The 13,020-nt window shown below is 42.8% G+C and overlaps 1 protein-coding gene and 1 long non-coding RNA gene across 2 annotated transcripts in view; one reads left to right on the forward strand and one right to left on the reverse strand.

The window, feature by feature from the left end:
* Positions 1-13,020, forward strand: part of LOC146662904 (ryanodine receptor 2-like) — a 317,890-nt gene that overhangs the window by 165,703 nt on the left and 139,167 nt on the right. The window contains exons 40-46 of the mRNA XM_085415489.1: positions 5,355-5,555; positions 7,755-7,860; positions 8,016-8,159; positions 9,709-9,836; positions 10,676-10,821; positions 12,033-12,147; positions 12,347-12,479. Coding sequence (XP_085271615.1) covers positions 5,355-5,555; positions 7,755-7,860; positions 8,016-8,159; positions 9,709-9,836; positions 10,676-10,821; positions 12,033-12,147; positions 12,347-12,479 — 973 coding nt within the window. The remainder of the gene's footprint in view (positions 1-5,354; positions 5,556-7,754; positions 7,861-8,015; positions 8,160-9,708; positions 9,837-10,675; positions 10,822-12,032; positions 12,148-12,346; positions 12,480-13,020) is intronic.
* The window catches only part of LOC146662905 (uncharacterized), a 413,626-nt gene that overhangs the window by 156,521 nt on the left and 244,085 nt on the right, over positions 1-13,020 (reverse strand). The window lies entirely within an intron of this gene.

A 13,020-nucleotide genomic window follows, 5' to 3' on the forward strand; every position in this document is an offset into this window, starting at 1 on the left:
GGGGGAGAGCCCCAACTCCTTCCGGGAGACAGGGGTGACGTCACGCTACCGCTTCTTCAGAGGCCCGCTCGCAGCGCGGCTGGAGCGGTGGCGCGCATGCGCAGTTCATCCCTGGGTCTTGTCAACCATTTCCCATGGTTACAGACTACAGTTTGCGGCAAAACCACCGAGATTCGGCGGAGTGTTAGCTTCTGTGGCCAGTCGCGATTCAGCGAATGTGCTGGAGGAGGAAATATCCTCCCTGTTACACAAACAGGCGATCGGAGCGGTTCCGAGCGAAGAAGCTCAGCAGGGCTTTTACTCCCGCTATTTCCTCATCCCGAAAAAGGACGGAACGTCGCTCCGTCCTATTCTGGATCTGCGTGTGTTAAACAAGCATTTGAGAAAGTACACGTTCAGAATGCTCACACACAAGACGCTTTGTCGCTCAATTCACACAGGCGATTGGTTTGTTACAATCGACCTATCAGACGCATATTTTCACATCGCCATTTATCCTCCACACAGGAAATATCTCAGGTTCGCTTATCAGAGCGTAGCGTACGAGTTTCAAACTATCCCATTCGGGCTATCCTTAGCTCCGAGGGTGTTCAGCAAACGTGTGGAGGCAGCGCTGTCTCCGTTAAGGAACAGCGGCATCAGAATATTTTCTTACATAGACGATTATCTAATATGCTCACGATCGCGAGAGCAGGCGATCAAAGACTCCGAGGTGGTGGTGAATCACCTCACGGAGCTTGGGTTCACTATCAACCTGGAAAAGAGCCACTTGGAACCCGCACAGTCTACAGAGTATCTGGGACTCAGAATAGACTCCATCTCTTATCGTATCGCACTTTCAGAGCGGAGGATCGCATCCTTCACTCACTGTCTTTCCCGTTTTCAGCTGGGGAAAGTCGTGCGGTTCCGACTCTGTCTCCGCCTCCTCGGCCTCATGGCCTCGGTGATATCGGTGGTACACTTGGGGCTGCTTATGATGAGAGATTTTCAGCGGTGGGTCGCTTCTCTGCAGCTGTGCCCTCGCCGACATCTCAGTCGTGGTGTAAAAATAATGCAGCCGTGTATCGCGGCTCTCCGGCCCTGGAGGAGCCCGACAGCTCTCGCGGCGGGGGTACCGCTCGGGGCAGTATCATCCAGGGTGACGCTGACCACAGATGCATCCCTGTCAGGTTGGGGTGCAACTATGATGGGCAGAGCAGTGAATGGCGTTTGGTCACAGAGACTCACTCTGAATCACATAAATGTGCTGGAGCTCCGCGCGGTGCTCCTAGCCTTACGGCATTTTCTGCCGTATCTCCGGGGTCAACATGTTTTAGTGAAAACAGACAACTCCACTGTAGTTGCTTATATCAACCGCCAGGGCGGCACCCGTTCCCGGCAGCTACACAGGTTAGCCAGGGAAATAATTATGTGGAGCAGCACTCGGCTCCTCTCCCTTCGGGCAACTCACGTGCCAGGAATTCTGAACAGGGGGGCGGACCTCCTGTCCAGAGGAAATCCACTGTTCGGAGAATGGAGGCTTCACCCACAGGTGGTGGAGCAGATTTGGCAGAGATACGGCCGGGCTGCCGTAGATCTCTTCGCCTCGTGAGAAAACACACAGTGCCCCCTGTTTTTCTCCCTGTCAGATGCACACGCGCCACTGGGCGTGGATGCGCTGGCCCATCCTTGGCCAAAAACTCTGCTGTATGCTTTCCCTCCCCTCAGCCTGATCTCCCCAACACTGATCAGAGTGAGGGATCAGGGGCTGTCTCTGATTTTAATAGCTCCACGGTGGCCATCCAAACACTGGATAGCAGAAATCATCCAGCTTCTGGTGGACGAGCCATGGGCACTCCCCATCCGCAGGGACCTTCTGTCTCAGGCGCGGGGGGAGATATACCATCCCCATCCAGACCAGGTTGCTCTCTGGGCCTGGCCCGTGAAAGGTGGAATTTGAAGGCAGCAGGCATGCCTCCGAAGGTTATTGAAACCATTCAGAATGCCAGAGCCTCCTCCACCCGTTCCATTTACAGCAGTAAATGGTGTGTTTTTGAAGAGTGGTGCCATGAAAAGCAGATTATCCCTTTTCAGTGTTCAGTGGTGGAGCTGTTGTGTTTTCTTCAAGACTTGCTGGACAAAAGGAAAGCTTTTTCCACTATAAAGGTCTATTTAGCAGCTATTTCAGCCTGCCACGTGGGGTTTGGTGATAAACCTGCTGGGCAGCACCCCCTTGTAGGTCGCTTCATGAGAGGGGCGCGTCGAACGCTCCCAGTTTCTAGACCACTGGTCCCTTTATGGGATCTGTCAGTCGTTTTAGACGCCCTCTCCCACCACCCCTTTGAGCCTATTGGGGCAGTGGGGTTGAAGTTTCTCTCTCTTAAAACCACTCTGCTGTTGGCTCTAACCACAGCCAAGCGAGTTAGTGAATTACAGGCTCTGTCTATTCACCCCTCTTGTCTACAGTTGGCCCTGGGACTCACTAAAGCACTCCTGAGGCCTAACCCAGCCTTTGTCCCTAAAGTGTTAGAAACATCATACAGGTGCCCTACAGTAGAGCTCCTAGCTTTTCACCCCCCTCCATTCTCTTCCGAGAGGGAGCAGAGGCTGAACACTTTGTGCCCTGTCTGGGCCTTGGGGACTTATGTTGACAGAACAGCTGGATTCAGGAAGTCGGATCAGCTGTTTGTTTCCTGGGCCTCCCCTCACAAGGGCAGGCCCGTATCACGCCAGAGACTAGCTCATTAGATTGTAGAGGCCTTAGCTCTGGCTTATAGCTGTAAGGGCTTGCAGGCCCCCCCGGGACTCCGAGCACACTCCACTAGGGGTGTGGCCACATCCTGGGCATTGTTCAGAGGTGTATCAGTCCAGGATATTTGTGCGGCAGCAAGCTGGGCTACGCCGCACACGTTTGTCCGGTTTTATCGGCTGGATGTTGCACAGTCATCCCTGGCTCAGACGGTGCTGGATTCTGGTGCCTCAGGTTCGACCTGAGATCCTGGAGTAGCACTGGAGAGTAGCTTCGGGAGCTGGCGCAATCCGGGAGTGGGCCATATCTCCCATAGTGAAACACCGAGCGAAGTTAGAAAAAGAACGTTGGGTTACTTAACGTAATCCCTGGTTCTTTGATAACAGAGTGAGGTGTTTCACCAACACTTCCCTCCTTGCTTAGGCACGGAAAGAAATCTGCTTGGAATGAGTTAGGAGGAGCTGGTCGGCCGTGTTAGTACGAGGGGGCGGAGCCCTGAGCACGGCTCGACAGGTCTGTCATAGACAGACGTGGTGTCATTGGAGCTTCCGTAGTTGGTCACGCCGAGGCGATTCCCATAGTGAAACACCTCACTCTGTTATCAAAGAACCAGGGATTACGTTAAGTAACCCAACGTTATGCATCATCGAAGTACCGGAGAAATTATAATAACTTAATACATCACATACCATAAAGGCCCTTTCACATAGAATTTTTAAATAATACGGTCGTCTTTTCCAAGTCCCTGTTAGTAAATGATTTAATAATTGATCAACAGATTGATTTACTCCACTGTTACCTTCTTCTGTGTCCAGAGCAGCAACCTGAATGCTACTCCCACAGAGGTCGATTATCTTGTTAATATTTTTACATCTTCACTTAATACAACTGGATACTGTTGCTCCTCTGAAAGAGAAAACCTTAAATCAGAAGTACTTCATGCCCTGGTGTAGCTCACAAATATGCACCTTAAAGCAGATGACACGTAAGCTAGAGAGGAAATGGTGTCTCAGTAATTGAGAAGATCATCATTTAGCCTGGAGAAATTGTTTGCTCCTTCATATTCAATCCCTCCATAAAGCTGGAATATCTTATTATTCATCACTGATTGAAGAACATAAGAACAACCCTAGGTTTGTATTCAGCACTTTAGCCAGGCTGACAAAAAGTCACAGCTCTGTTGGGCCTTTAATGTTGACTAGTAATGACGTGATGAACTTCTTCACAAATGAAATTTGAACCATTAGAGAAAAAATAAGCATCTCAAATGGACCATTATGTACAGCTACTTTCAGTGCCATTAATATTTACAGATTGATCTTTCTGACTTAAGTAATTACTTCCTCCAAACCATCTGTTATCTCAAAACTCCTTGAAAGAGTAGTTGTAAAACAGCTAACAGATCATCTGCAGAGGTTTATTTGAAGAGTTTCAGTCAGGTTTCAGAGCTCATCACAGCACAGAAACAGCTTTAGTGAAGGTTACTAATGATCTTCTTGTGGCCTCTGACAGTGGACTCATCTCTGTGCTTGTCCAATAGCATTCAGTGCTACCGATCATAACATTTTATTACAGCGATTAGAGCATGCTGCAGGTATTCAAACCACTGCACTGTTGTCGTGATCTGTGAGTGCAGATCGTGTCTTGAAGACACACGTGAATGTGGGACCAATCTTAACAAGTGATCTGTATTTTCTTAACAGATCACGTCTCTGTCAGACTGCAGGCTTACTTGGGGTTTCTAGCGTATTTAAAATCTGAATGGAAGGAAGAGGCTTCAGCTATTTGGTCCCTCTTCCGGTTCCCTGTTTGGATTTATATAGATAGAGAGACACTCTCTATATTTTTAAAATTAGGCTTAAAACTTTCCCTTTTGGTAAAGCTTATAGTTAGGGGTGGACCGGTTAACGCTAAACCACCACTTAGTTATGCTGCAAGAGCACTTATCCATGAGTTATCTTAGCTACTTTGGGCTACACTCTAGTTCTCGTGGGATGAGACATGGAGTACTTCTTAAAAAGTTCACCACTTCATCACAAGGCTGACATAAAGAGACAGAAAGCTATTTACTCTCATATTGACAGCCTAATTTAGATTGCCAGTTATCTTTAGAAGCAGATGGTAGAATGAACGAACTCCACAGAAAGTTCCCAATCAAAGAAAAAGCTGAATCCAGAACCAGAATCATGCAGTAAGACCCAGATCTTATGGCAAATTCTGAATGTTCTTGTTCCTACAGAGGCAGCTACACCAAGAATTTCTGGTGAAATTTCTGGTAAAATTCCTGTCATACTTACCATAAAAAACAGAAACGAGACATTCTTTGTATCGGGCTTTAAACAAGCTTTTTAATGATGTAATGACACCAATTCATTTGTGCAGGATTTCTGCATTGACGTCATCTGTCAGTTTTGTAGGGTCATGCATGGTCTTGACTTAGGTTGAGGGTTGAAATCCTACAATGATAGATAGGGAACAGTATGATTTGGCATTTTTCACAGAATGAGAACTTTCCCCTAATATCGAAATCGCTTTAGAAAGAGATTTCCTAATGGCCACTATGTGCATTTTTTAAAATTTCTTCTTTAAACCATGTCATTTTGTTTGTGTGTGTGTGTGTGTGTAGATGTGTCATGTGCTGCAGTACCTGTGTGACTGCCAGGTGCGCCATCGTATTGAGGCAGTGGTGGCCTTCTCTGATGACTTTGTGGCTTGTCTCCAAGAAAACCAACGATTTCGTTACAATGAGGTGATGCTGGCACTCAACATGTCTGCAGCCCTTACTGCCAAGAAGACCAAAGAGTTCAGATCTCCCCCACAGGAACAGGTGGGAACACCACAGAACAACATAAAGCATAAATATAACTGTAACCATTTTCTGTAATTCAAATGGTTGCCGAGCAGAGGACTCTTGCTCAGTGAAGAGCAGTAAATAATGCGACTTACATACACATTTTATTTTAATTTGGCTTTGTATAGAAACACAGTTTTTGCAAACTGTCAGCTAATCAGCCAAGGTTGAGGGTGAACCCATAGTGAAACCTGGCCCCACCCTATCATGTGATATACTGAGGTCAGAAGGCAGTGAGTGGGCGTTAAGGCATCTGGGAAGGGATCTCAACACTGACAGCTGGTGTCATAAGCCCCGTCTCTGTTCAAAGATGGCCGTTCACAGTGGACATAGATGCTTCTTTCAGTCCTCTTTAAAACCATCTGTCTTCTCTGTCCAGCATGTGAACATTGGCATCCTCGAAAGAGTGACCTTTGACCTTTAGATGCAGATGAACAGCCAAGTCTTGTTGTGCCATGTGGTTGCTTGGTCTCTCGAATGTAGAGGTCTGGGTGTTCCTCGCTACACTGCACAGCATGCACTACGTTGTTAAGTTTGTGTTTAGGAGTTTTGTCTTTGGGATGAACCAGTTGTTGTCTGAGTGTGTGGCCGGGTCTGAAGTATACTCTTGGCTCTTTTAAAGGGATAGTATTAGCTATTGATACAGATATGTTGACGACACCTGGTTCAAAATCAAAATCCAAAAAGTAGAATCCTTCATTGCTCACATCAACTCAGTGATTAAAAACATAAATTTCACCAGGGAAGACACAAAGGACGACTGTTTGCCTTTCCTGGACTGCGCCGTGCACATTAAGGAGAATGGAAACCTCAACATCGAAGTTTACCGGAAGCCCACACACACGGACCAGTACCTCCTCTTTGACTCCCATCACCCTCTGGAACACAAACCTGGAGTAATCAGGACCCTACACCACCGGGCAGAACATGTTCCCTCTAAGCCTGAAGGAAAAAAGAAGGAACACACACATGTAAAGGAAGCTCTTAAAACATGTGGTTATCATAATTGGGCGTTCATAAAGTCAGCAAAGATGCACAGAAAAAGAAGATCAGACACCAGCGAGAGAGGACAAGAAAGACAAACAGAAGAACTTTGCACCCCTTATTTAGCAGGTTTGTAAGAGAAACAGGAGAATTTTCTCCAAAAGTGACATCCCACTTTACTTCAGACCCAGCCACACACAGACAAAAGCTGATTTGACCCAAGTACAAAACAAACACAGACTAAGCAACATAGTGTATGCTGTGCTGTGCAGTGAGGACAGGTGACACCTCTACATCGGAGAAACCAAACAGCCACTCCAAAAATGCATGGCATAGCATAGAAGGGCCACCTCAACAGGACAAGACTTGGCTGTACATCTACACCTAAAAGATAAAGGTCAATCTTTCATGCATGCCAGCATTCACAGCTTGATCCAAGAAAACAGATGGTTTATAGGAGCAAAAGAGGACGTCTAGGTCAACTGTGCTTACGACACCAACTGTCAGCGATCCCCCAGCAACCCCTTCCAGGTACCTCAGGCCCCCAGGCCCCACTTACATCTTGTGTCAAGTGACTTCATTAGGTCATATGATAAGGTAAGGCAAGGTCTCACAATGGTTTCAGCCAAAGCCTCTGGTGATAGTGATCCACAACTTTTTTCCACATGTGATGATTCACATGTTGGAGTGAAACCACTGGGAGGCGTTGCCCCACGCCACTGTCCCACTGGGTTTAAATATTACCATTTTAAAAACCTGGGACTCTCTTGGTTTTAGAACTGAAGAAGCCTCTTGTACGAGAGGTGAAATGTTTTCAAAAGTTTTATAGTCCAGTCATCTTCTTTTAAGGCTCTTAAAAGTACCATCACTTGGATCACTGAGAAGCTAAACAGACATGTTGTAGAGCCACTTTTACCAGCAATAACCTAAAAGGACCATTTTCTCTTGCATCGTTGTGGAAGAATTTTGGTCCACTGATCTTTACAGTGTTTCTTCTGCTCATTGAGGTCTCCAGGCTTTCATTTGTGCAAAGTGCAGAAAGGTCCTGCCAAAAGCACAACATGTATGATTTCAGTAAAGCTTTCAGCTTTCACAGCATCTTGTAACTTGTAACTAAACATGTGTATGTACTTTGGATTTCTATATTGAAAATCTAATGGTCGCTTTAAAGGTTCTCTTACCAATCTGCAGATCAACATGCTGTTAAACTTTAAGGATGAGAAGCAGGAGTGTCCCTGTCCTGAATACATCCGAGAACAGCTGCTAGACTTCCATGAAGATCTGATGAGGCACTGTGGTCAGTTTCACAATACACTGCTGCATTAACTACAGTTGCCAGAATAAGATCAATAGCCATAATATCATTTAATAAATATAACAGTAATGTGTGTATAGTCAGTATTCATTAATTGTAGACATACCATACATGCATTGATCTGCCCATTTTGCTAGGTATAGAGTTGGACGAGGAGAGAGGCATAAACTGTGACAGTGACTTCACCATACGAGGTCGACTCATGTCACTGGTGGAGAAAGTGGCTTATCTAAAGAAGAAGATGGCCAACCTGCCAAAGGAAAAAAAAGACAGGAAACCCAGTAAGGCCATTCTTAAATGAGCTGCTAGTAATTCTCAATGAATAGGAAAATGTACAAGCCTACACTGTTCCAAAAATAGTAATGTCAAAGTATCTTACTGTACATTTTACAGTTGCAGTCTTTCTAAAATATCATTAAATTTACATAAGTAGACTGTGATTTTACATGTCAAAGGTAAAATAACATAACATCACTGTAAATATAATAAAACACAATTTACTTGTTTTGTAAATATATTTTTTTGTGCATATTCAGATTGTAAAAATACATTCAGAAATGTATCATAATTTCACAAATATTTGTTTGTTATGTGAGAGAATGATCTGTTAAATTCAAAATAAATAAATAAATGTAGAGGCAGGAATTGCAATTAATATAAATCTCAAAGTATTCACAACATTCCTGAACAGAAATAGGCCTCTGCAACTGGGGTGAGGGTGTGGCCATGAAAACAATGTGACATGCCATTGGATGTTGGGACACATAATAACATGACGCTAAGCACCGGCCAATGAATGTGAACTAACAACCACAAGGTCGCGGCTGCACTGAAAACATCCTAATATAAAAGTATTTTACTGCATTTCACAGTTTTGTTCTGTTCTTCTAGAACATCATTAAAGTTACGTAAATAGACTGATTCCACATTTCAAATGTAAATTAACGTTAAATCACTGTAATGTAATAAAACATCATTTTCATGATTATTAACTGTGTCTGTCTGTACATATGCATATTTAGATGTTAAAATACATTCACAAATGTATCATGATCTCACAAATATCTGTGCGTTATTTGAAAGATCGAACTGTTGAATTCAAATGTAATGCTATGGATTTGATTTGATTTGATATACCTTTATTACTCCCACAGGGGGAAATTTCATAAACCTGCCGACTTATTGCACGCAATGGCGGCGCCATCTTACCCTCCGATCATACATACATTACACAAAACATCACATGGGGAAGGAGGTATAACAATGGAAAATGCACCACATGAGGAAAGATAAGGATAACAAAAATCACTCCCCCCAGACTGAGCTCCAACAGGGAGATCAGTTTGAGAACAGAAAAAAACACCTCTGCACGTAGCACATGAAAACAACTTGTCAGTCTGTCCCAGGGAATGCAATCCATTATTATTTAAACCAACTGTTAACTGTATATTTCTGTACATTTACGCATTATGATTCATATTGCCACATTCATTGACCTTGTTTACAGGTAATTTCATTGTTTGATCACGTTAAAATGTTCCTAATTTGATGTCTAAAAGCACTTGGAAAAGGCAGAATCCCATGTAAAATTAGCTCAACAAACTTTACTTTCATTACTGGAAATAACCGTATTTTTATGAGGAAGTTATTTTCTGTTATTTTACGGTAGTATTTTGGCGCCCCAGCTGCCGGAATATTACCGTTTTTTCACGATGTTTTTTTTAACAGTGTAGTAGCTATGAGACAAAAAAAGTAAATAAGATCTTTGACTTCAGGACATTCAATCTCTGACCTGCTCTCCCTTCCTCCTTCTCTGTCCTTCTCCTTAAGGTACCTTACAACAGCTCATTTCCGATACGATGGTGCGCTGGGCTCAGGAGTCAGTTATAGAGGATCCAGAGCTGGTCAGAGCTATGTTTGTCCTACTTCACCGCCAGTATGATGGCATTGGTGGACAGGTTTGTGTGTGTAATAGAAAAGAAAATCCATACCACTGGAATCTCCAAATAAATGTATACAATATAGTCATGCTATATTTGTAACAATCTGATGTGAGAGTTGTTCTTTTAGGAAAATATGAGGAGCGGCTATCCAGCCTGCTCCATATGTGACACACTTCCTGGGGTCCCAAACAATAAATCTGGCAACTGTCAAGTAGATCAGATTGAACAAAACAATTGTTAAGAAAGCAAAAAATGCACATGCAAACAATCCTTGGTGCTACTTTTCAATTTGTTGAAAAGTGACCTGCCTACCAGTTCACCAGAGGCCGACTGTCAGCTTTGTTCAGATGATGTGGTCATAAATTCACCAGATAATCAAGTCTAGTACAACAAGTTCCACAAGTCAAACAAACATGTGGGACGTTCTTCATTTATTTGCACAGTGTCACTAATATTAGAAACATCCCGTCTCAGAGTGATGCTCTATAAGAACTCCCTGAACCGCCTTCAGCTGATCCAGAATGGTGCAGCAAGAATACGAACTGGAACTTGAAAGAGAGCCCGTGTTTCTCCTATATTAGCTTCTCTTCAATTGATCCGTGTTAAAAGCATTAAATTAGAATTTAAATTTCATTTAAAATCCTTCTGTCCCACATCAGATTGCACTCTCACAGTAACACTACAGTTATTTGAAAAGAACAATGTAAGTTGTTAATTTCTGTGTATTCATTTATCTCTCCTTACTTCAGGTACAGATGTGAAATATCATGCTCCGTTTGCACAGTAACAGTGCTTCTGCTTGTATATTAAATGTATGTCAATCAGTTTAATAAGGTATGAATATGTCTGTGCAGGTGCGGGCTCTTCCTAAAACCTACACTATAAACTCAGTATCAATCGAGGACACCATCAACCTGTTAGCGGCTCTCGGTCAGATCAGATCTCTGCTGAGTGTGCGCATGGGAAGAGAGGAGGAGAAACTGATGATCAGAGGGCTGGGGTGAGAGCACGCTTATCTGTCAGGCTCTTGCGTGTCTGAATGATTTGTTTTCTTTGGAGTACTTTCTTCTTTAGACTTGCTTTAACTCCCAACAAGAAGAGGAAAAATGTAAACAAATATTTATGTGAATGAAAGTTCAGAAACAGAGCAATTACAATTTTGTGCATGTGTGTATATTTGATTTTTAATCTATCTACAGAATGCCCTACAGGCACATAAAAACAAATTCAGAATTTCTCTTAGTCGTAGATGGACTTTTGTCTTCAAGTATTCTTTTACTTCTTGGGTAACTGCTCAGACTAACTTTAAAGAGTGTCCATGTAAGGATATGGCTTAGGCACACATAATCTGTATATCTCAGTCCAGCACAATAAAAACAGGAACATTTCACTTTACCTATGGGTTATATGCTTTGTTTCAATGGTTTGCAAACCTTTGTGCCCAAAGAACACCTGTATTCATGCACAAAAGTCTTTCTTTTGGTTGCATTCTTCACAGACAATTTGCAGCATCTTGATCTAGAGCAGCCTTCCTGTCAGGATTGATACCACTCAACAAACACATTCCATGCCTCGTCTTCAGCACTTTATTATACACTTAAATACAAAGCAACAAATTGTCTTGCATTGGAGTGCATTAGATTGACATCTATAGTCTAGCTGAAGCTACACAATACATGTGCGCATGTGTCATATAGGTAACCTTCACATTATTGATTGCTGCTTTTAGGTGATGGGTCCTCTTCCCTAGTGGCTAATTGTGGTTTGCTTCATACAAGGAAATGATCCCTTTCCCCCTTATTAATCTCCTTGTAGTCAGTTGGTGGATTTAATGTCACAAGCATGCGATTCCCATTGCTAGCAACTTTGAAAATGCACTCTGGTTCCATTTGACAGATGTTTGTTAAGATCAACATTGTTGGTGACCCAGATTAGGTTTGAGATTAGATTTTAAACTAAAATGAAGTCTGGTTTTTGAGGCAGCTTTTTCCATTTTAGACATTGTTGGTTGCACTTGACCCAAAACTGTTCTTACTTGGTTTGTATCCAAAAGCCTTATAATAAAAATGAGCACCCATGAACCTCTTTTAAATGTCAAAACCTGAATATCACTGTTGTAATAACAAAACACTCTGGTCAAATATTAAACAGTTAATATATGAAAGAGTTTGAGCTGTCGGTTTAAATTTCACCCATCCTTCTTCCTCTCAGAGATATCATGAACAACAAAGTGTTTTACCAACATCCTAACCTGATGAGAGCGTTGGGAATGCACGAGACTGTCATGGAGGTCATGGTCAATGTGCTCAGTGGAGGAGACTCCAAGGTATGTAGTAGTAATAGTGCTGACATACTGAAGAGTCATGATGAAGAATGGTAGAGCAATGGGGAAATGCATTCGTATTTCAAATAAATTATGTGTCACAAAATGTTTTAAATATATGTTTTTCCCCTGAATTATTTTCAGATAAATAAACACAAAGGGACATTTTGTCTAACAACCTGTGATGCACGTGTGTTTTCAGGAAATCACCTTTCCAAAAATGGTGGCCAACTGTTGTCGTTTTCTATGTTACTTCTGTCGAATCAGCCGTCAGAACCAGAAAGCCATGTTTGACCATCTGAGTTATCTGCTGGAGAACAGCAGTGTTGGCCTGGGTGAGTAATGATGACCTAACAAGCATTATTTCAGTTGAATATTTATCATGAAGAGAACAGGAGATGAAGGAATGTTGAAGACCAATGCATGGTGACCAACATTAATAATAAAGGGAATAAAGGGAACTAGCTCAGAATTGTTTTGTTGTTGATTAACGTTGGTAGTTGAGGACGGGTAGCAGCTACAGAGTTGTGTAAAAGCTTGAAGAATGACGTTGCAATTTACCCACAAGACATAGAGCTCAAAAAGACAAACATCAGAATCAGAATCAGAATCAGAAAGGGGTTTATTGCCAAATGTTGAGCAGGTTTACAACATTAGGAAATTGCTGCGGTGCTTCAGTGCAAACATAGTGTCATAAATAGCACTTAAATAGACATGGAAAAAAATAAAAGTAGGGATAAGAATTCAAAGTGCTACGTGGAAAGATATGTGCATGAGATATACATGAGATATATACATGAGAATAAGAATTAAGAGTGCTACGTTGAAAGATATATACATGAGTGCAGGTGGTGATCAGTGCCAAACATGGAATGA

Source organism: Rhamphochromis longiceps, linkage group LG8 (genome assembly GCF_057381845.1).
Source record: "Rhamphochromis longiceps isolate RC_006_pf linkage group LG8, R_longiceps_female_GT1.1, whole genome shotgun sequence".
In the NCBI taxonomy this organism is placed as follows: Eukaryota; Metazoa; Chordata; class Actinopteri; order Cichliformes; family Cichlidae; genus Rhamphochromis; species Rhamphochromis longiceps.